At 42.4% G+C, this 25,219-nt stretch overlaps 1 protein-coding gene across 1 annotated transcript; it reads right to left on the bottom strand.

The window, feature by feature from the left end:
* Positions 1–20,014: 20,014 nt before the first annotated feature.
* Positions 20,015–24,047, bottom strand: Magel2 (MAGE family member L2). Its single transcript, XM_057756366.1, has one exon. The coding sequence runs from the start codon at positions 24,035–24,037 to the stop codon at positions 20,207–20,209; it is 3,831 nt and encodes a 1,276-aa protein (XP_057612349.1). The 5' UTR covers positions 24,038–24,047; the 3' UTR covers positions 20,015–20,206.
* Between the last annotated feature and the right edge of the window lie 1,172 nt (positions 24,048–25,219).

The raw sequence follows: 25,219 nt of genomic DNA, 5'->3' as shown, positions 1-25,219 counted from the left end.
TTCAAGTCCTTGAGACAATGCCTGCCATATCTTTTCTTCTCAATACTTATACAACTATGTACAAACCCAAGCCCTACCTCCTCCAAAATGATGTGACTCCAGTGGAAAGTTGTCCATCAATTCATCAGTTCCTTCTCCAGGGTAGCATATTTTGACCATGCCAGAGAAGCCATCAGAATATCTCTGTAGTACGCCATATTTATTGGCTGCCCACAAATTTCTCCTCAAGAGCATGCAGGCTGTGCTACTGTACAACAGTTCAGTCACTAATTCTTCAAAGTATAAGAAGAGGCAGGAATCATGAAGAAAAAATTTTACTGGCTACCTCATGGGTTTTCTTATACGTTCAGCTTTTTCCTACCTTCCAGAACTACCTTCCCAGGGATGTCTGGAGCCTCCACACCAGTCACCTTCAAGACAATGCCTGCCGACCAACCTAATGGAGGTATTTCCTCACCCGAGATTCCCTCCTCCAGATGACGCTAGTTGTGTCCAGTTGACAAAAATCCAATCAGCACCCAGGTCTTTCTGGATCCCAAGAGTCTATGGGACCCTCTGTGTTTACCTCCTTACACATCACACTTGATGAACGGAAAGGCCCTGAGAAAGGCCACCCAGTGTCGACCTGAGTAAGAGACTCAGGAAATCTGTATTTACTTTGCACAAAATGAAGCAGATAGCAGGGTGAGGTATTTCTAAGAAACAAGAACTAGAAGTCCCTATGTCCCTGATGTTTTTGATACTGAGGTTTAAGAAACTTGGCAAAGTTGTATTCTGCAGTCGTGCACAGTTACTAGCTGTAACTTAAATGCTGAAGTATTCAAGAAAGTTGTATAATGATAAATTACCACTATAGTAAAAATACACTACGATCGTGTGAAATATTTCATATCCCTCGTGTGAGAATTTAAGTGATGATCTTCTGTAGCAATTATACTGATGGATGTTAGAACAAACAAGACTTGGTCATGTGGCCTTTTTGTGGATTGGTCAAGTATGGTTTGAACACAGTCACAAGGACATGCTCATACACAAACAAGCTTCATATGCAGACACGCATGTGCACATTAACATTTGCATATACATACATACACAGACATGCGTTAGTGCACATCCTCACACACAGACACACAGACATAGTTTATAGATCTTCCCATGGTGAAAACACATTCAAATGCTTTTTCTCACACAAACAATCACATATTCTCACAGTTCTTCATGCAAACACTAGAACCAACACCAATATGCTTACACATTTATACATATGCATTGTTTTACAGGACCAAATGCAACCATGTAGAGTTACACTGTAGTCACACCAAATACATACACAACACAAATGAACCAAAATAAAAATACAAAGAAATAGTCCCATAGAAAACCCACCAAAACACACAAAAATGTATCCACAAAAAGACATATATAAAACATCCATGTGCAAGCATCCTTTCTGCACACAATCACCTCCATCTAAGTACACTATTTCTTAGACTCAGTCATACTTTTCTTTGCTCTCCACCTTTATAGAACTTACCTTGCAATATTTTCCATGATCACGTCATAACTTTAATTCTGATTTCTTATTGTAAGTAATTTTTATAATTGCTTTACAGAGCAATTTTCTCTAAGGTCAATATTTCTACAGTTAATAATTCTCTTGATTTTTAATTATTTGTCAGTGCATTTTCCCAATGCATCGATTGTTTTTTTTTTGGGGGGGGGATCATTTTCTGCTTCTCTTTCAGTGGTGGTTCATTTCTTAGCCTGTTTGCAGATTCCATGGCTGCCTTTCAAGGTCAGGATATCCAACTTTTCTCTAAACATCCAGTCAAGTCTCTCCTAGCAAAGTTTATCAAGCATTTCAACCATTTCTACTTGGTGAAGCTGTATCTTCAGGGGTATCTGGAAGTGAGCCCACATATCTTGTGTAATATGTTCACTGTATGGTTCCCTCAAATTTATTTCCATAACAAAGCAAAGTAAACAATATACCCGTGGAACACAGTGTTTTGTATGTAGCACACATGCATAACAAACCATATGCATACCGTCCCTGCTCAGCTCTGTAGCTCTCTTTCTGGAATCTCTTTATCAATGGAGGATGCTAGATCCTATCCATCACTCAAACTAGAGAATTCGATGCTGCCTTTTACTTCAGTCTTTGCTTGCATTGAATGCAAGGGGAAGAGGTTTTGCTGGCTCTACTAAATCTTCAGATCAACTCTTTGTATCTTATTCTCAGTCACACCCTCAGAGTAGCTAATCACAGTAGCTTCTACCTGGCTCTGCTAATCTAACTTAATGTTCTTCCCCTAAGAGTGTGTAACTGTTTTCATAATGAACACAGAAATGATATATCAGCACACACACCCACAAAAGAAAACACGCAAAAAAAAAACAAATAACAAAACAGGTCTCATCTTAAAGGAAATAAGAGATAGTTTACAGCCATTTTGATTATGACCAGGGAACAAATATTTAGGTTTCCAAAATTCCATGCTCCAACGTGGAAGCAATTCCATGAAGTTTTATAGTTTTACAGAAAAAAAGTCATAAATCAGAGAAAATGTACAATGCATTGGTGGGTACCTCAGAGAGGCTCGTACAACAAGTTGGGAGAAGCTTTTCTACGGGTTCAAGATGTTATTGGAGGACATCTTAGATTTTTGTATTGATGGACATTAGAGCTCTGAGAAAGTGATAGATTCTAATGGTTTTTTATCTGCTAGTAACAAGATGTCAGTTCCAACACAGAAATGGGTAAGGGATGTCTATTCCAGAGGGCTAGATAAGGTAATTAGCCCCTGGATCTGCAACATTCCAATCTCTCCACAGCATGGGTGTTCTTAATCAATCAGTCTCTACAGACACAACTTCCTTCCGGGAGGTGCTGTTCACAGCTGGCTTCACAGTTTCGCAGATGGAGGGTTAACCAGTTCAGGACTTGGGTGCAACTTAGCACCCTGACACAGCACTGCAAGCATGATTCCTTCTTTTTCAGTTAGGGATGCTAACGATGCCTCTCTGCTTTCCACAAACCAGATCACTATCAAAGCAGCGTGTTCACTGAACCTTTCTGTAAAGTTCTGTAAATTAGCATGAAGTTGTCAAGATTGTGGAAGACACTGAGGGTTGTGCATTGGAAGACCAATCTCATAAACACGTGCTGATGGCAGAGACACGGGAGGCTTCTACAAAAAGAGCGTATAGCGTTCCCTACCTTCTGCTTTCTCCAACATTGTACCCTGCCTTGTGTACCCTGCCCCCTCCTCCCCTGCTGGCAAGTTTCTTTATATGATAGGTGGTTCCTGGCCACCAGGTACCTTGTTTGTCACTTTGCTCCCAAGTAATATGGACGACAGAAGCTACAGGAAAACTCTGTCTGGGAGAAGGGGACAGTGCAGGCTCTTCCAGTGAGAAGCAAAAGAAAAGAATCTGTGAGTAATGAGAACAGCTGGCTTTTCCTAAGACTTTGAAGCTATTCAAAGGCATCAAAGGGAATCTGCCCCAGGAAACAGCAACTGCTGAATTCTTTCCCCCTGAGCCCTTAGTCTTGCTTTCCAAAGGCCCCTTTGTCACTCGCAGTGATTGGTGACTTGCCCAGATTGATTCTCTTTAAGCTTAAGGTCTTTAAGCAAACAAAAGGAGGTGTTGAAGACTTGGAAAAGCATAGAGCTTGTTATCTTTCATCTCTTCTTAGAGGAGATGCAGCCATTCTATGTCTTCTGATTAAGAACCTTCCCTCAGCAGTTGCGCAGGGTGGTTCATTGTAATCTTGGAAAATCAGACTATTGATGTGAAACTTCTTGTGCTTTTTAAAGAAATCATCCGTGGAGCTAAGTGTGAAACAGACCTTCCAATCAGGCAATGCAACTCACACACCCCAAGACACCTCCTAAGCTGGGGTATTTAGGAAGTGTAAGTGGTATGGCTGATTATTTTTTATGGAATGATAAGGGGAGTGGAGGAAATGAGATGCAGGAGGAAAGTTGAGTCTTGCTTCTCTAGGATTGCATAGGAGATGGTGAAGCATTTATCACTCACTCTGCTCATCAGGGAGTATCAACCTGAAGTTTGTAAACACATAAAAGACACGTGCTTATGGTATTTGTTTTAAAACCATTTAAATATTTTATTTTAAATTGAGTGTGTTTGGCTTCGTGTGGGTGACTGCACGCATTCAAGGAGACAGAAAAACTGTGTTTGATCCTCCGAAGCTGCCCAGTGTGTGTGCTGTGAATCAAACAGAGGTCTTCTGCAGCTGGTTTATGCTTTTAATTAGTGACCCAGATCTCCAGTCCTATGATACTTCTGCTATTTAAAGATAGTTTGGTTTACTTTGGGTGGGAATGGATTATATTGTTTCATAGGGGAAAGGTGACCCATGAAAAAATAATAACAATCTCCAGGAAAGATTACTTAATGGCAAATATAAATATGATATACTTCCTTGAACCAATCAAATTTAAGAAACTTATTTATTTATACAGTAATTATCTATAAAATACTTAGCTTTATCATTAATAAAAAAATTAAAATCTCCTAAGTCCCAACATTTGGAGGTCAATATATCAAAGCTTAAATTCATAGTATGAAATATTTATTATGAAGTTATTTTAAAATTTTCATGGTTTTATAGGATATCTACAAATATAAGTATATATTAAAATCTCAAGCACGTCTCAGAATCTCAAGCGTTTCAGATTAAGAATTCTTAATCTACAATGCAATTTTTATGCTGTCAAAACATGGTTGTGCATGCAATGGTGTGTCTGACTCACTCAGGTAGTATCCAGAAGACCAGAGCACAGAACTTTTGACTTTTTAGTGTAGTTTTAATGAAACAGGTGTTCATAAAAAATTCAAGTACGAAAAGCTGTCGTCAGTGTTCTGGCTACAAGATGGCAATAATGAGTAGCGTTAAGGAGAAACTAAACTTTTTCCATTTTCATGAAACTCAGAAAGCTATTTCTCCTTTCTACCACAAGAGGGAGAGTTAGGATCTATTTCATAGCCTATTGAAGAGTTTGCTGTTGGCAGCTAAGGATCATAGTGTTAAGAATAATTACTGTGGTTTCCTAGGAAGTGAAATTGATTCTCAATCACATCATGTTAAGTAAAGAGCATGCAGCCTAGAAAATCCTGCCATAAGTTTCCACAGAGCTGGAACTGAAGGAGATCATCCTCAGAAAGGCAAACACTGCCCATGCTACAGAACAGCAATAAGCGTGTGTTCAGAATAGTAACCTTACATTTTAGTGCCAACTATATTCGTAAATAGATCTTGGCTATGTCATACTCAGGAGACAGAAGCTACCACACAATTGTTTTTGAAAACTGCATGCATAGTGAAAGGTATCACACACACACAAAAATCTGACAGGGGATTACTCCACACCATACATGTGTGTAGGATAATTGCTATGGGATTTTTTTTTCATTTATTAATTGTTTGGTCTGTCTCGCGAGATTTTTTTGTACATTCTGGGTACAAGTTCTTCCCTGAGTATTGATGTGCACATCTTTGTTTTATTCTTGTGATTTCTTCTGAATTACTTTTGCATAGTGTTAATCCACTGTCAATGTCCTCAGTTGCATGAGTACCCGAGTTTGCCACTGTCACTGGCTGCATTTCCATGGACTTTTGCTAGAAATCAGATGATGCTAGTTGTGTCTATCCATCCCCGGGCTCTCCACTCTGAATTGCAGAGGCGCTCACCCACTCTCTTCGCTTATGTGGTACAAGTGCAGCATAGAGGAAAAGTCATCTGTTCCAAGTCATAGTGGGAATTATACTCTGGGAATTTTGCACACAAATCTTTGCAAAAGTTACCTCCCAAGGTTGCTATTCTAGAAGGTTTATATAGGACAACAAAGACACAGACAGACTTATCATATAAATGGCAAAGGAACAACTAACATTCCTACACAGAGAATGCACACAGAATTTCTTTACATGTTAAGTCAGCTTCTGGCAGTAAAACTGAGAAGTAACAACAGCACTGAGGAAAACCAAACCATTGAAACTTTCATAAATATAGAGAACATGTATGACAACCACAACAGATTTTCTGATACCGAGATGTTTCCCACATATGAAAGAACAAAATAATTACTTGGTAAAGACAGAGAGATAAGGACCAGATGAGGGTTTCACATAGGAGAATCACTTAAATTCCAGGGTTTTTTTGTCTGAATGGAACTAATTAAAAATAGAAGAAATGTCAAGAGAATTTCACTGACCGTTGTACAGCGACACTCCAGATAAACAGAACAATTGTGTAAAAGAGAGCAGTTTTGTGTGTACTAGACTCTTGTGCCTTGCCTTTAACTCTTCACTTCTTTGCATAAAAGATTAATTTCAGACTCTCCTCTGTACACATTTCTATCAATGGGTAGATGCATAGGGTCTTAGATGTACTAAGATCATCTTAAAACACAGTTGCTGGGGATACTGGGATTTTCTTTTGTCAGTTCTTAGGTTCTTTAATGAAAGAATTTAAAGATGAGCTCAGAAGACTCAAAAATAATCTTATTAATGTATGAGAGGAAAAACAGGGCAGACAAGTTAAGCACAATGCAGAAAAGGAAGACAGGAAGTGATTTCTGAGTGAGTACCCAAGAAATCTTGCACATTTAGCAGTTGATGTCAGCAAGCAACTACATGACAGAAGGGTATAATGACTTCAAAGGACATTTTTCAAAGGTTAGAGGGTCAGTAAAAATATGCTTAAGCATTGTTCAATACCTGAAAAAGGAGATAAAATAATCTAAAAGAAGAAGTTATATTCTAGGGGGCTTAGAGCTCAGAAAAGCAACCAGGCTTTTCAGTGTTGCTTGAGGACAGTTCTGTAAACAGCTGCTACACTCAAATATTTTGCTGTGAAGGGCCCTTTGATTTATGGTTTCATGTAAGTGTATCTTATAAGTAGCACTTGAATTTTGCAACAAGAGAATTTTCATCCAGATCATTAGTAAGATAAACTGTATATGTCACTATTTATAATTTTTAAATATTTTATGTATAAGTATGTATATTTGTGCATATATATGAAGGTGCCCAAAGAAATCAGGAGAGGGCCTATGATCTCCTGGAGATGAAGTTATAGGCTGTTGTGAGCCATCTGATATGGATTCTGGTAACTAAACACTGGTTCTCTGTAAGAGCAACCCATGCTCTTGGTTAAGATATCTTGTAGATACAAGTATTGGTTCAGCCCAGCCCCACAGCCATTCAGTCCCAAATAAACACACAGAGGCTTATACTAACTATAAACTGTTTGGCCTATTGCTCAGGATTATTACTAACTAGCTCTTAAGACTTAAATTCACCCATAATCCTTGTCTGTGTTTAGCCATGTGGCATGGTACCTTTTCTCAATAAGTTATCATCATCCTGCTTCCTTTGCATCTGACTGGTGACTGACTCTCTAACTTTCCTCTTCCCAGAATTCTCCTAGTCTGGTCACCCACCTATACTTCTTTCCTGGCTACTGGCCAATCAGTGTTTTATTAAACCAATATGTGTGACAAATCTTTACAGTGTACAAGAGCATTATCCCACAGCAATATCTCTATCCCCTACCTCATATTTTAACTTCCCTACCCCAAACCCCTGTGTGTGTGTTTGTTGTGTGTATGTGTTTGTGTGTGTACTCCATGATGTGACTGTAAATGTGTAGGTTGAAAGACAACTTTCAGGAATAAGTTCTCTCTTTCCACCATGTTGGTCTTAGAAGCAAACTCAGGCCCTCAAGTCCTCAGGCATGATGGCAACTCACTTTATCTACTGAGCCATTTCCCTGGCCCCAATCATAAATTTTTGATAAGTCATCAGTCTTTCACTTCTTGTGAGAAGCTGTGGCCCTTTGTTTGTCCCAGCCGCCCGGCTAGCTTACACCCGAAATAATCACAGATACTGTATTTATTTAAAGTACTGCTTGGCCATTAGCTCTAGCCTCTGTATATCACCACGAGGGCATGGCTTACCGGGAAAAGATTCAACATGTCTGACCTGGCAGCTCTATAGCTGCTCTCTCTGACTCTGCTTTCTTCTTCCCAGAATTCATTTCTGTCTCCCCACCTACCTAAGTTCTGCCCTATCACCAGGCCCAAAGTAGTTTCTTGTTAACAAATAAAAGCAACATAAATACAGAAGGACCTCCTACACCATTCACTTAGGAAAACTGGTGTTGATATTATGTATTACATATCTCTTCTTCCTGAGTGTATTACAGTAACTGAAATGGCCTTTTCTTAAGCATTCAATAGAGTACTTCAGTGAAAACATCTTAGCTGTATGGTGGAGTTCAGTTCAGCTATGCACTATCTAAAGGTGAAAAAAAAATGCAACCTTCATTGATTTCAACATCGTATAAATCTCACAGAATGGAGTATCCTCGCACAAGCCCTGATGACTTTGCAACAACACTCTACAACATTTCATGCAATAAAGACAAATTTTGCAGGCCTGATCTCATCACAAGGAACTTTTTTTTTTACATTAACTTTCATAGTTAGTTTAAGCTATAAAATAAAAATGAAAATACAGTGTATTAGTCAAGTTCTCTAGAGCAGTGGTTCTCAACTTTTCTAATGCTGTGACCCTTTAATACAGTTCCTCATGTTGTGGTGACCCCAACCATAAAATTATTTTCGTAGCTACTTAGTAACTATATTTTTCTACTGTTAGGAATCATAATGTAAATATATTATATTTCTGGAATATTGAAGAAGTAGGTTCTAACAACAGTAAAGGATTGGATTTGCTAGCAAGGTGAGGTCAAACAAGCAAAGAGCAAAGGCTTCCTTTTTCCATGTCCTTATATAGGCTTCCAGCAGAGGGCGAGGCCCAGATTAAAAATTTGTGTCTTCCTATCTCGAAGATCCAGATTAGAAGTAGATCTACTAACTTAAAGTTAAACAAAAACCCTTATAGATGTGCCCTCCATATTTCCACTTTCATTAGTACCAGATGTAGTCAAGCTGACAACAAAGAATAGTCACCACAAATCGTATAGTTAATATGAGCTGCCAGTGACAGAAACAGCTCGAAGGATGAAACATGGTTTATTCTAGAACTAAATATGGGTGACAATGGCTCAAGAGGGATTTAGGTCTCCCCAAATATCAGGTTCCAATGAGGGAGCAATCTTATGGCCCTTTCACAGTAACAGAACAAAGAAAGCCACACATCAAGACTCCTTTTGAATACATCGGTGGGCACATCAGGTAGACGGGTTATTGAAACAAATGGAAAAACACAGATAAAGGTCGTAGATGCCATATGACAATACTCTAAGCCCCTTGCTCAGTGGAAACCTGGGGTTTTCTTAACACGTTCCAGGATGATTTTATCTGTTTGTCAGGATATTACTTCTGGCTTTATTTGTTAGCCATAGGAGGCTAGGTCTGACACAGTGAATGATTATTTAGTAGGTTAAAGATGGCTAAAGATTAATTTTAATTAGATCATGGACCTGTAACCTTCTAATCTCTCCGTAACACCCAAGTTCTAATCACTCAATCGGCCTTTGCAGGCAAGATATAAGTTTTTTTTTTTTAAATAAGATTTTTAATTTCCAAAACCATTAACGTGATTGATTAATACTATTATTAAATTTTGTGACTATGGTTACTATGTCAGCATCATCACAAGCAGTATAGCGAAGTGTTACAGGAACACCACCAGGTGACATGATTTCAAAACTCTATTACAGTCTTATGAGACCTCAAATCATGTGCTCAATCAAACATCGCAATGCTGCACATGGCTGTACTTGCCTTAATAACTTATAACTGATATCTTGCGTGACATTTTACCTACAGTACCAAACTTTTAACACAGGGAGGCTAGGGTAAGGTAGTAGTAGGTAGACTTACCTCACATAAGACTTTCTGGAAAAGGATTTTCTGTTCCTCAATTTTGTCAGTAGTGTCTGCTCTAGTGTCTCTGTCTAGACGGTCCTGCACTCACTTCTTCTCCTTATCCCAGAGGGTCTTCCCTGCATAGTTGGTATTTTTATGGGTCCAGTGGAAGAACAGAGTTATTCTGGTTGTGTATATTAAAAGAGAATGCTGCTAAGCTTTTTGTTTGTTATAGATAAATTTAAAAACTGAGTATTTTGCATGAGTAAAATAGACTTAAAAGTATATGACATTGCTTAGAGACTTTGATTTTTTTCTCTTAAGACCTTTGTGTCAGACGCTATATATGACCCTATTTTCCTCCCTAAAATGTGATTGTGACAATATTAACATTTAAATGACCTTCAGAAACTCAATAAACTCTTATGAAAACTGGTGACATTTACAACACGTCAAAAATGATTTGCTCATTTTAAAAGATTTAATTTTATATATAAAATTAATTTCATACTTCCTATCTTTATGAACACATAATATTTGAACATCTTTGTGGATAGAGTTTTGGGATTTGATAATGCATACAATGTATAATTATCAAAGGATTGTGAGGCATGCTTTTACATACTCATAAATTAGCAATTTGCACATGTGTGGAGCTCAGTATTTTATAATAATTATTTAAAATACATTGTAGTTTATTTTAACTACTACTTCATTTGCTATAAAAATTCAGAATTAATTAATTGAATCTAACTGTGTTTTGCTACATCTTACTTCTTTACATCCACTTTTCCATTGTCATTCTATGGAGACCAATATCCTACTCTGTACCCCCATATCAAGTTTTGTGATTTCCAAAATGAAAAATATGAGATTTGTCTGCAAATGACAAAATCTTATTGTTTTTTCATTTATGAGTATTGTTTCTTTACATACCTACATAGAATTTCCCTTATAATCAATCTTCTAGGATCTTTAAAATATTGATAATAATCTATACGATTATTGTTGTGTATCTCAGTTGATTTTGTGTTGAAATAAAATATCTGGCCTTTTGAAAGTCATAAATTCAGAAAGTTTACTTTGTTTATAGCTCAAGGACATGGTAACAGTATCCCTATGATGTTTCGCAGCAACTGGGCTATGTCACAGAATGAAGAATGGAATATTAAGGGAGATAGGTACATTCAAAAAAATGCCAAGGTTCAGGAAAGTTTTGTTGTGAAGAGCACGAAATGTATGGGTGGTATAAATTTGGGTGAACGGTAAAAAAAATGGTCATGTGCACAACCAAAACTTTATTCAGTTTTAAATCAGAATAAATTATGATATTTCCAGGAGTCCTAGTTAGTGTTATTATTGTTGTGATAAAACACAATGACAAACAGCAAATTGGGAAGGAAAGGGTTTATTTATTTTAAATATCCACATCACGCATTCATCACTGAAGATCTCAGAACAGGAACCCAAAACAGGGCAGGATTCTAGAGTCAGGAGCTGATGTAGTTCAAAGAGGAATGTTGCATGCTAGCTTGCTCCACTAGGTTGCTCAGCCTGCTTTCTTTCTTTCTTTTTAAATACATTGCTTATTGATATTTATTCAGCTCTGCATTTTTCTCTGCTCCCCTCCCTGCCTCTCCTTTCCCCCTTCAGTCCTCCCCCAAGGTCCCCATGCTCCCAATTTACTCAGGAGATCTTGTCTTTTTCTACTTTCTAATTTTCATGTAGATTAGATCTATGTAAGTCACTCTTAGTGTCCTCATTGTTGTCTAAGTTCTCTGGGATTGTGGTTTGTAAGCTGGCTTTCTTTGCTTTATGTTTAAAAACTATCTATGAGTGAGTACATGTGATAATTGTCTTTCTGTGTCTGGGTTATCTCACTCAAAATAATGTTTCCTAGCTCCATCCATTTTCCTGTAAAATTCAAGCTGCCATTTTTTTCTGCTGTGTAGTACTCCATTGTGTGAATGTACCACATTTTCCTTATCCATTCTTCAGTCAAGGGACATTGAGGTTGTTTCCAGGTTCTGGTTTGACAAACAAAGCTGCTATGAACATAGTTGAGCATATGTTCTTGTGGCACAATTGAGCATCCTTTGGATATATACCCACAAGTGGTATTACTGGGTCTTGAGAAAGGTTGTTTCCTAACTTTCTGAGAAATCATCACACTGACATCCAAAGGGGTTGTACCAGCTTTCATTCCTACCAGCAATGCAGGAGTGTTCCTTTTCCCCCACAACCTCTCCAGCGTAAGTTGTCATCAGTGTGAAGCAAAAAATATCTAATGGAAAAAAAAGACAGCTTGCTTTCTTATAGAATCCAGGACATCCACCCAGGAGCGGCCATACTCAAAATGGTCTGAACACCACCACATCCATCATTAATTCAGAAAATATCCTCCAGACATGTCTACAGTCTGATCTTATCAAAACATTTTCTCGCCGGGCGGTGGTGGCGCACGCCTTTAATCCCAGCACTCGGGAGGCAGAGGCAGGCGGATCTCTGTGGTGAGTTCGAGACCAGCCTGGTCTACAAGAGCTAGTTCCAGGACAGGCTCCAAAACCACAGAGAAACCCTGTCTCGAAAAACCACAAACAACAACAACAACAACAACAACAACAAAAAAAAACATTTTCTCAGTTGAGGCTCCCTCCTGTCTGATGACTCTAGCTTGTGTCAAGTTGACACAAAACTAGCCAGGATAGCAGGGGAATGTGTGGAATTGGAGATATTGTGTTAAGCCATACTCACATCAATATTGTCTTTTTGCTCTCTCATATGAGGAGACGTGTATTTGAGTGAGTGTGTGTGTGTGTGTATGTGTGTTTCTGTAGTGTTAATAGTTTCTAATCTCTGTAATCAAATACATAACATGAAGTAGCTGAAGGAAAGAAGGACTTACTTTTCTCATGGATTTGTCCTCACATCATGTGCATCATGTGCATAAGGCCTCTTAATCAAGACAAGGTAGACTGGGAAGTAGAGAGAGGACAATCTGTGACTTATGTATATGTCTTTCTCCCTATTTTCATCTGTTTATTCTCTCTTAGACCATAAAGCAAGATGTGCTAAACCTCACATTCAAGAGGGGTGTCCTTTCTCTAAAAGCTAATTCATTTTGGAAAGAACTACAGATAAGTTGAAAAATAGGGCTCAATAATGTCTAAGTATATCATAATTCAATCAGTTGAAAATTAAAAGTATCAATCACAATCCACACCTTGTCAACATGGCAACCAAATACATCACCTTGAAAAATAATATTCTATTACTGATCCCTAAAACCTTGTGCCCATCTCACAGTGGAAACCCCAGCTATCTTCTCATAGCCCTAGACTCTTAACAATCACAAGATTATTGCAAAGCATTTACGTTCAACATCTTTTCTGAAACTCAGAAATCTTTTAACTGCAATGACTATAAAATAAAATAAAAACAATAAAAAAACTATTTCTAATATATAATGAAATGTTAAGCATTTCTATCCCAAAAGTCAATGGTGAGAGTAGAGCAAATAAATATCAGAGCAAAGGTAGAACAAAACCCAGCATGATAGAGCCTGCAGTGTTGACTCCAGCATCTAGTGCTCATTATAAAATTGTCTCTCAGAAAGTGTTGGGGAGGTTCATCCTTCCCACTCTGGTACTTACAGTACATGGGGCATCTTTCTCTTCATCCACCTCACCTCTGTAACTTTAATTCTCCCTGGCAGATCATTCTAGTTTAAGGTATTTCCAATATAATGGTATTTATTGCATCCATCAATGCATCCATGCATCCATGCATCCATGCATCCATGCATCCATGCATCCATGCATCCATGCATCCATCCATCCATCCATCCATCCATCCATCCACTCATAGTCAATCCAGGGTTCATGACTCTGTAGCATTTTACCAGGCCTTAGTGGCTTTTGAGAATCTTGTGTAAGACTCCACAACTTTGTAAGTCATTTGTTTCTTATGCTTGTAAATCCAAAGTTGTGAGGATGATACCAAGCTATACCAGCAGGTTGAGATTTAGCCTGTTCCCCTTGAGCTGCATTTGCAATGGCCCATGTATGACTTTGTGAAGACTATGAAAATGCTTCTTTGGATGGCTGCTTTCTGAAAGAGTGCTCAGAAGTCTCTTTTCTTAGACACTCACCTTTCAAATGCACTTCCAGTCTAGGATCATTGAGATTTTGTTGGGTAGGGCTTTTTTGCTAAAAGTATTGTTTACATTGTTCCGGTAAGCTCCATAATTTCTCTTTAACTGCATCAATATCTTAATCAATCATATTTTCCTGTCCACAACTTTGGAAACATCTCTTGCACCCCTCTTTGTAACACAGCACATGCAATGCACATTTAATACTTCTGCACTACTTGCGGATCTCTCCCCCTCCCTCCCTCCGTCCCTCTGTCCCTCCATCCCTCCGTTCTTCCCCCCCTCCCTCCCTCCTTCCCTTCCTTTCTCTCTCTCTCTCTCTCTCTCTCTCTCTCTCTCTCTCTCTCTCACACACACACACACACACACACACACACAAACACACACACACACACAGTGAACCTAGGTAATAACATTCATTGAGTGAAACTGGCTAAGAGTGTTCATCAGTGGCCATGATCACACAGACAACATCTGTGAACCGAACAAACTGCAGATGAAATGTACCAGGAAGTGGTGTCTGTACTGACTTACAACAATACATTACCTAAACAATATGGCAAGACAATTATTTATAAATCATGCTTTTTGATTATATGTGATAAGCCATCAAGAGATGGCTTAGAGCATGTTGGAGGCTGAGTCTAATGTGTAAATATTACGCCATTTTATATGAGAAATTTAGGCATACATGCATTTTGGTTTTAGTGGGTTCTGGAACCAGTTCCCTGAAGATACTGAGGTACCACTGACCAAATTACAAGTGAATGTGGAGAAATGTGTTCAGTAATGCCAGCCATTAGAGAAGGCAAGTGACCACAATGAAATGTCGCTGTTCACCTACAAGCAAACCTAAAAATGAATACACATTTGACAGTTATTAGTTGAGATGTGGAAAGGTTGGCTTTTCTATATATTCTCAGGAGTAATGTAAGTTTTATAGCTACTCTAGGAAACATTTCAGAAGTCTGTTTTTAAAAGGTAACAATAAAAATGATGATTATGAAGATAATGATGATGGTAGGTGTATGCTTGTCTTATGATATAAGAATTACACCCATATTCAACAAATACTTGAATATTTATATTTATAGAAACACCTATGTTCCTGGTTCATATGAATGGTCGTAGTGATCGTGTAGCAAGTTACTCAAAAGAGAAAACTGCAGAAATGTCCTTTGTAAGCAAACATGTTACCAGTGTTAAATGTAAAAGTCTGTTTATGCATAGGAAGACCCGAGCCAAAGTCAAAGGCGTTGTGCTGAAAGAAAATGCACCATTTTCAACTTTAAAACACAATGTTTGAATGATTTCCTCATATACGCTAGAAAGACCAGCACACAGTGTGCAGTGGCGAATACATTTGTATTTAGGGGAAGATTCTGAGCCATTATACAGCACACTCCAGTAAACTGTCTGGGTCAAGAAAATGCTGAAGGGCTGAGTATATTTAGGTAGGGTATACTTCTGATATTTCTTCTAAGAGTGACTTTCAGTAAAGAATAACATAGACAGTAAGTTGCCTTCTTATAGAGACAAAGGCTGCTATACAGAAAACAGTATGTCTTTGATACAACCAGGGTGCTTTCCTGAATGCCAATAAACAGAACATTAGGAGGCTGATAATGAAAGATGCTTCAAACAAGGCATGAAGTACCATTTCCAAATCTCATAAGATTCAAGGAAGCACTGCTTAATTCATCACACACACACACACACACACACACACACACACACACACACAAATGGCTTGCATTTAGGAAAAAGCAGAAAAAAGTGTCACAAATGTGGGTTCATCCACAGTGGCCTTCTATCCGGAAAACTCTTTCTTGAGAAGCCAGTCAGAACTTGTACTACTATTACTATGGCTGTGATTTCATCTCTTTACATTTCTGTGCTGGGGATAATGGAGAACAAGCAAGCTCTGGTCTAAACTGGACAGGGAATTCTCCTTTTGGTCTTTCTTGACCTAACACCTTACTCTCTGTTTTCATTTGCTTATTTTGATTTTTCACTTTGCTTTTTTGAGAAGGGCAGGGAAGAGAGGAAGGGGCAGGGCAGGAGAAAAATGCATTGAGTGTGTAGGGAGATAGGAAGGATCTTGAGGGAAGTGGGATCCAAACATACTACATGAAAAAGTTTTAAACAAATTCTGTTTTAAATTCAGAATCTGAGTAATTCTTTGAAAGTCTTTGTCCAGCAGAGGGCGTCCCTGTCTCATATATAGGCTCTTTGTGCTATGCTCCTCTGTAAGGCAGGGCATAAACAAAAGTTAGTTGAGGGGCACTTACTCTTATTCAGGAACACTGTGAGCCATCTCATGCTTCAAGGCAGATGAAACCTTATGGAGTTTGATGGTGGCTTAGAGAGTATAGGCTGTTATGTTAAGAGCGACAGATGGCAGTAATGAAGTTAGAGATGACAGAGAAAGGACTTCCGAAGTGGCGAGTGTGGGGATTAAGAAAAGGGCCTGCCAATCCGAAATGGCAACATTGCTGTTAACTGGAAGCCAAAGCCTTTCTATGATGAGGAATATTTCCAGAATTTTAGCATGGATGACAGAATATAGAACAGAATCTAGGGGAGATCCTGTATCCCTTTGGGGATTATAATGGTCAGTGAGAAGGCGGTAAGGCTTTGTTTCTCCAACTCAGATGGCAAATTAAGGACATGAACAACATGTGAATGGGGTCGCTATTTTTGAGGACACGGAGACTCCAGCTTTCCAGCTAGAAAGCAAAAGTTTCTTCCATCACAGTGTTATTTTTTTTTAAACCCACATTTGCTAAAATGGCCAGTTGACGTATAATCTTGACAAATAACTAGTTCCTTTTCATATTGCTCTAAGATATAATGATTTAGAATAAAATTACTGCAAAAGATATCATATTGTAGATAAATATTCTGACATTGCTTTCTTCCAGCTTAATATCCTGAACACATCTTTCAATCCATTTTCAAGCTCAGAAAACTTCATTTGAACTAGAGTTTATTTAACTAACATATTACAAGAGAAAAATTGTTTTGGTGATGCCTCTTTATTAACAGTCAGCACTTAATACAAAGTGGTTTCTACCACAGCCGTTGGATAGTTATTGAATTCTAGGATCTGGTTTTGAAAAAGTTAAGCATTAACACTTCAACCTGTAGTCCTGGTTTTTAGTCTTCTAAATTGGATGTCTTGGGGCATGGGTAAAAGTGCAATTTGTTTTCTTCAGACAACTATGGTCTTTCAGCAACATCTTCCTAAAACATCTTGCCTGTTGCTTTTTGAGGGTCAAAAAGTACTAGATGTCCTCCCGATTCGTCATCAGCTCCCCTAGTGAGGAGGTCTTCACCTTTACTTCAAATTATTTCTATTCAACATATCCCCTTTTGATTATTTTTTAAAAAATAAGCCATCTGCATATTGGAATCCCTTAATGATGCAGTCAATCACAACGATTTAAGGTTAACTGTAGTAATTCCCTTCATAACCTTATTCAAATCTGCTTTTCTATGTGACTCTATTTCATTCTATGTCAGTTTAATCAGTAGACACTAATGCTGATCTGATACTCCGTTCTTTGAATTAGAGGGAGATGCAAGAGCTCAGGAGTCATATGTTTTGTGGACATGTTTCCCACTTAGTTGCTCAGAAGGGTTCTGTTGTCCTCCATTGCATAGCTAAAAGCTTCATAAAATATGCACCTACATTTGTACTTTGAATTTCTTCCCACTTTCTGCTCTTTGTTTTCACACATCCTGACTCTGGCTTCTGCTTACCACTTTCACAATGCTTGGTGTTGAACTCTTCATTGGCATATTTGAATAATTTAGTTTTACATATATAATGAAAAAGTCTTTTGTACCTGATACCATCTAACACAGGTTTCCAGTCGTTAACATTTATATCAGTTGTGTGGTGAGGAACTTGTCTACTGTAGTCCATGTAGGAGTCAGCTGTGTATGAGGTATAGGTTCAAAGTCAGATAATGCTAGCTAGTTTCCAAATTATAACGTGTGGGAAATTTTATCTAGTACCCACACACAGACAAACAAAATCTAGAAAACCATACAAATGTCCATAAAAATCTCAAGTTTCATTAAATCCTTATGCCAAAAACACTGCCTAATTTTAATATTGCCAAGTAATAAAGATAGAAATACTGGATGGTCAGGGCTCTCTTACTCTCCAAATTTTAGTAAAACGTCGTCACAATGGATCATTGGTGAAATTATGTGCATTTAGGAAGGTCAGAGATGGGGTTGGGAATAACTTTGCCACTTGTCCTAAGCGGCAGAGCAACAGGACCGAAGATAATAATCCTTAAATGAAACTTGGGTCGCACATGGAGAGCTGTTTGACTTACTCCTTTTATGGAAAAAGAAAAAGAGAAATGGATGGGCACAGACAGAGGTAAAATTATGGGAAGGTTATGAAGCAATTTGTGACAGAGTTGAAGCGACGCCTCCTCGGAGATCCGATGACCTCAGAAGCAGATGTGCAACTGCTCATGGGCCAGTAGGTGGCGGAGAAGTTCTATCGTTGCGGCTTCCACCGCTTTTTCTGGAAGAATGGGAAGAAATGGGGTTGAATTTCTTGATTCATACAGGCAAGAGGTGGCAAGCGGCCGCTCTCTGTCCCTGTGGAAAAACTGTGACCTTTGGGCACTGTTTTCACGTGTACTACATTCACATGGACATGAATTCATCCCCCCCCCCCCCAACGCCCCTGTTCAGCTCTCTGCCAGATTTCTCTCCTTGGGGTCCTGTAACCAAAGGCTAACTGCAGATATTATGCCGCTTCAGACCTTATCATCTTTTCCTCACTGTGCACGAGGATTAACCCTTTCCTTTTAGGAATTTTTCAAAGAAGTCAACCTTTCCACGAGGTGCCTGTCCTGCAGTTGCTGGCCCTCACCTTGTAATAGCCACCTGTAATCTGCAAAATCTTAAACTTAAACCCTAATTTTTTTCTCTCATGGTGGGATTCTACTACTTTAGGGGAGCATGCTTCCATTCTGGTACCAGTGTAGGGCACTGATGCTTTCCACATTTGAGATATAACACATCTTCAATGGACCATATGATTGACAAGGATCACATTTTTTTCTTAGCCCTTAACCTAGATTTTTATGGTTCTTAGGTAGAGAATCCCCCTTTTCCAAATACTCTTGTGATTTTCTGCTTGGAATTATACTTTTACCACCAGGCCACTATATATGCAATTTAATAGCCTATTTTTTATCTTTTAGCCTCACCTAGAAATTAGACCTTATTGTGTTATTGTGAAAATTAAATCAAAGGGGGCATACAAGCCCCTCTTAATTTAGCATGTCCTACTTATACAGTTTTATGTTTAGTTTAAGGAAATCTCAGGTACCACAGGTTTCACCACCGACCATATTCAGTATATCACTTTAAATTGAATGGAGTACTCTTCTGGGAAGCTGTCAGCACCCATGGGTTTTACTATCACTGATAGTATTCCTGTTGTTTGTGTGTGTGCACGGAATGTGTTAAAGTTTGGGTCCCACCCATCCTACTTCAAAATTAGAATAAAGACACACAATTCATGTTATGCTAAAAGTATATTTATGTAGACAGATCTTTATTTTTCTCCAGACAGTATTTTACTGATTAACGGCCAAAGAACATTCTATTACGATTTTACATAAGCAGAACAAGAAGGATAGACTGTCCAATCACTTAACAAGGGTAGCACAACTCTGGCACCAGAACATAACATTTAGAACACAAAACAGGGAAACACCAATCTCATTTAGAAACACAGATGCCAAAATACAAAATAGTACAGTAGCCAGTTCAAATCAGCGTTTTACAAAAGTGTACAAAGCTTTGGCAAATATAAAAGCGGGCTGAAAATTGAAATTTACAGACAGAACAATAGCAAAAACAGCAAAAACACCAGAAATCACAATGTACCCCTTTTTTCCCTGTTCCCCCCTCCCCCTCCCCCCTCCCCCCTTCTCCCGCTCCCCCGTTGTCCGTTGCCTTTGGCCTGGTACCCATTGTCCATCGCCTTTGGCCTGGTACCCATTGTCCTTTGCCTTTGGCCTGGTACCCATTGTCCGTTGCCCCCTTCTCCCGCTCCCCCATTGTCCGTTGCCTTTGGCCTGGTACCCATTGTCCGTCGCCTTTGACCTGGTACCCGTAGGAATAAGTTCATCTTGGCAACACCTATTAATGAGGGTGGGTACTGCTGGTGGGGCCATGGGAATCATCATCGCTGTCATTGGGCTCCTCATTTGTGTCCGTGTATTCTAACTCTGCCAATGACTGAAGGTACTGGCCTGTCCAGATCTGGGCCTGGTTTTCATAGAGTGCGGCCAAAAACCTCAAGATGTGCATCTGATTCGCCTCGAGGAATGCCCGGGGACCCCAGAGAAGCTCGTATTCTGCAGGCTCGGTGAATGGGATTTGCCTGTATTCTAGGTACCTGTGCCTCACAAACACGCTGGTGATGAGCTGCTTCGTACTTCTGAAGAGACCACTTGTCGCGTGGACATCCAGTCCTAACTGGAACAGAAAACTAAAGAGCAGATTCTCCCTGATACAGTAGCCTTTCATAAAGATGAGGCTCAGGACCACCATCAAGAGGTTGAACTTTGGCCTGTCTAAGTAAGATGTCAGCATATTGCACTGAGGGTGCCCCGTCTTCTTGACGATGATGTAAGTGTGGGTTTTGGTGTCAATTTCCTTCAGTTGACACCCATAGGAGCTCTCTAACTTAGCATTGGCACGACTGATGATGTCTAAGCTGTCATCTTTATATTCCCTGATGACAGCATTTACCATCTCTGAGAGCTGGATGGGCACCCTGGCTTGGTCCTTGACCAAGAGAAACTGTACCAGAGCATTTGCCCTCTCATCTAAGGGAGATAATGCCTGACTCTCCCCATTAGGGTCCTCCTGAACAGCACTAGATCCTCGAGAGACACTTGGCACATCAGAGACCATCCATGGCTGAGACCCCCCTGAGCCACCACAGAACCGCTGGTCCTGTGAAGTGCTGGGACCATCGAAGCCCCTTGGAATTCTAGAGTTATTGGGGCGTCCCCAGCCATTCAGACCCTGGGAAGTGTAGAGGGGTTCCTGTTCCCCCAGGAGCTGCATAGCTCTTTGCATCTCCCAGTCATTCTGCCTGGGATTCTCAGAGGGTCGGGGGCCCCGCCAGTCACGTGAGGCCATCCTTTGGCCACCGTCGTCCTCTTTGGGTTCCAGATGCTTCTTCTTCCTGGTGGCTTTGCCAGAGCGCCGTGGTGGCTCTGCAGGCTTGGAGGCCTCTGCGATGGTGGCACTTGCCTCGGGGGCAGCTGCTGTCACCATCAGGATGGTGGGCACCGCCTTACATGCTGATGAACCGTTCACATCAGCATAGGGGACCCAGGGAACTGCAGGCAGGGCCTCTACGCAGGCATAAGGGTCCTGCAGAGCAAATGGCAGTGACTTTGGGCTCTCTGAGGTGGCAGATGGACCCCTGAAGCCATTAGAAGAGGCAGGCTGAAAATGAGAGGTAGATGGAAGAACCCTTGAGGTGGCAGTTAAGGTCTCTGATGTGGCAGGCACATTTCTCCAGGCAGTTGGCAGGTATGCCCTGGAAGCTGATGCTGACCTTGGAGCACAGAAGGTGGCACCAATGATCATGCGATCTTTGGGAGGGCCCCTTCTGCCCCTTGAAGAGCCCCTACGATCTCTGGGGGGGCCCCGAGGTTCTAGAGAAGAGGGGCCAGGTTCTCCTGACGGAGTCATGAGAGATCGAGTGGAGCCCCTGGGAAAATTTGTCGGTGCTCTGGAGGCTCCAGGCTGTGCCTGCGTGGTGGGGGCTGGCCCTTGCCAAGAAGGCTGCAGTTGGATTGAGGGCTGTTCTGCCTGCATGCCTGTGGGTTGGGCCTGATGGGCAGCTCGCCGAGTTTGCAGGACCTTGCGGGAGGGTTGAACTCCCTGAAAGGGCTGCTGCTGCTCCACACGGGTGCGCTGAGTGGCCTGCTCCTGGGTCTCCTGGGCAGACACAGGCTGCCAGAAGTGAGTGGGTACCTTGGGTGCCTGCCAGCCCATTGCCTGGGCCTGCTGTACCTCCTGGAACTCCAATGACACGGGGAGCTCCTGTGGTACTGGGAGCTCCCGTGGCACCTGGAGCTGCTGTGGCACCTGGAGCTGCTGTGGCACCTGGAGCTGCTGTGGCACCTGGACCTCCCGTGGCACCTGGACCTCCTGTGGCACCTGGAGCTCCTGTGGCACCTGGAGCTGCTGTGGCACCTGGACCTCACGTGGCACTGGGACCTCCTGTGGCACCGGAACCTCCTCTGACTCCTGGAGCTCCTCTGGCACCTCGACCTCCTGTGGCACCTCGAGCTCCTCTGGCACCTCGACCTCCTGTGGCACCTCGAGCTCCTCTGGCATCTGGAGCTCCTGGGGCACCTCGAGCTCCTCTGGCACCTGGCGCTGGCCTCTGGTGGCCTGCCAGATGATGGATGGGCAATGCACAGCTCGGGAAGCTGACTGAGAGGCAGCCTGGGGCACAGGAATTGGGATAGATAGTGGTGCTGACAGCATTGGATGGGACACCTGTGAGGCTGTCTGTGGCACCAAATGTATCTGAGTAACTTGAGGTGCTGTTTGTGGCCCTGGCAACCTGGGAGCCAGGAGACGAGCCTGTGGAGCCTGACGCAGTGGAGGTGGGGGTGGCAGGACTTGCCACAGCTGAGGCTGGCTTGCTATGCCATGTAAAGCTTGTCTGATAGGTGCAGAGGCCTGGCGGATCAGTGGTGGGGCCTGACGGATCACAGGTGGCATCTGGCGGAGTATTGGAGGTGGTCCAGGTCGAATGGGTGTGGGACCAGGACGAATGGTTGGGGGCCCTTGGCGCACAGGAGGGGTCTGCCAGGCTAGGGTGGGGGTCTGCCAAGTGACCTGTGTGGCCTGCCAGGCCAAGGGCGTCCCCTGCCAACCCTGGGGGGTCATCTGCCAGTTGGGTGTGGTGGCTTGCCAGCCTGGGGCTGTGGCAAGCTGCACCTGTGGTGTTGATGGAATAGGGGGAACCTGTTGAGGAGTTCTCATGACTTGAGACTGGATTTGCAGGATCAAAGGCTGACCCTGTGGGGCCCACGAAGCCAGAGGTTGCCCTGGGGGCAATACTGGCTGAGCAGTCGGTGCTCCTGACACTGGAGTCTGAATGTTCGGAGCTCTGGCACCTGGAGGATGGATCATCACGACACCAGGACCTGGAGGCTTGGCCATCTGAGTTATTGAAGACGAAGGCTGGGTCATCAAGGCAGCCTGCGGTGGAGGCTGGACCATCGGAGCTCCTGGAGCAGGCTGCTGGACCATCAGGACTCCCGGTGTCAGCTGCTGGGCCATCAGGACTCCTGGAGTTGGTGGCTGGGTCCCCGGAATTGCAGCGTGCGGTATTGAAGTTCCAGGTTGGGGAGGATGAACCATTGGGGCCCCAGGTGTGAGAGGATGGACCATCGGGTTCCCAGGTGCAAGAGGATGGCCCATAGATGTCCCAGGAGGTGGAGGGTGGGCCATCGGGGTCACAGGAGGAGGAGGAGGAGGGTGGGTCATTGGGGTCCCAGGAAGAGGGTGCGCCATCGGGGTCCCAGGAGAAGGCTGAGGGTGTGTCATTTGGGTTCCTGGGGTTGTAGGATGAGCCAAAGGGCCCCCCGGGACAGAAGGATGTAGCATCAAGACTCCAGGAGTTGGAGGCTGGGCCATAGGCCCTCCCAGCGGGGGAGCCTGGACCATTGGGGCCCCTAGTGAAGGAGGCTGGGCCAGCTGAGCCACTGGGGCAGGCAGCTGGCCCTCTGGAGCCTCCCAGGCAGGCTGAGGAGCCTGCCAAGAAGCCATGGGAGCCTGCAAGTCCACTGGAGGTGGATCCCAAGGGACTGGAGGAGCCCGGGACGAAGCAGGCGGAGCCCGCATCAGAACCGTAGGGCGGCTATGGACCTGGACCGGAGGCAAAGGGGAGTCCGGTGGGCTGGAATCGCCCGGATTCGTACTTAGCTGTGACATGTCCCTTGCTTGATTGGTGGCGGCTCGTCTCCGAGCGCTGCGCTTCTTCTTCCAGTGCTGAGCATGCCGACGTGGCTGTCCAGGGTCCCCCTCCAGCTTGAAAGCTGTAAAGGGAGCGAGCCAGTTGGACTGGCTCGCCCCACCGCTCTCGGAGAATGCTGCGTGTTTTCTCCGTAGCACTTAGCGAGGGCTGCCCGGTTGGCACCGGCAGCCCTCAGCAAGTACTGCCTGGATTTCTCCAGAGCTCTGAGCGAGAGCTGCCTGGCTGGCACCGCAGCTCTCAGAGAGCTGCCTGGTTGGCACCGCAGCTCACAGAGAGCTGTCTGGCTTCCTCCGCAGCTCTCAGAGAGCTGTCTGGCTTCCTCCGCAGCTCTCTGCCAAGTGACTGGTTCACTCCGCAGCGCAGCTCGCAGTTAGCAGCTCACAGCTCAGCTCGCAGTGAGACTGCCTACTGGCTCTGCAGCTCTCCGCAGTAAGAAGGAGGAGGGAGGGGGCTGGATCCCGCCCCTTCCCCGCCCCCGACCACCACAAGTGGATTGTGCAGAGGGGCGTCTACCAAAGTCCTAACTGACACAGAATTGAGTCTCTTGCTCTATAGTTTCCCAATTCAGCTAGTATAGCCTCTTTAAACATAAAGTTTACATAGGCAAATAACAACGCCAGATTTATAATTCAGAAAAATGACCGTGCTGAATTATGAAGTAGGGATAGACCACTAGCAACATGGAACATGTCCAAAGGTGGGGGTGGTGGTGTGGTCTGAGCTCAGAAATGAAGCATATTGACGTAAGAGGGACTGGGGAGCTATACCAGACAGTTATTACAATTAAACGAAGGTTTAGAAAAACGGAGAGTATATTCATGTATCTGTCTCAGAAAGGTGTGAATTTTCAGGAGTGGTTTATTCTCTCTGGGATTTGGAGGGTGGGAGGCACAAAGTAAGAGAGACGGATAAACACTCCAAGACATGGGGCAGCCAACCCGGGTTACCCTGGGTTCCATAACTGTATGAATTCAGAGGATCTTGGGGTCAAGTTTGTCCATTTTTAAAATTCAAAACAGAGCAACAGGAGTGAACATAGTTGCAAAGGAGTATGTTAAGAGAGAAAAAAAAATCTAAACTCATCCAGAAGAATAACTCTGACTGCGTCGCAGAGATAAGCAGGGAAAAAACGAGTCAGA

The sequence above is a fragment of the Chionomys nivalis genome, chromosome 23, assembly GCF_950005125.1.
Source record: "Chionomys nivalis chromosome 23, mChiNiv1.1, whole genome shotgun sequence".
Taxonomy (NCBI): domain Eukaryota; kingdom Metazoa; phylum Chordata; class Mammalia; order Rodentia; family Cricetidae; genus Chionomys; species Chionomys nivalis.
This window is presented reverse-complemented; position numbering and strand designations above follow the sequence as displayed.

Coding starts and splice junctions, on each gene's coding strand:
- Magel2 (XM_057756366.1), bottom strand. CDS start 24,037: ATGTCACAGCTAAGTACGAATCCGGGCGATTCCAGCCCACCGGACTCC.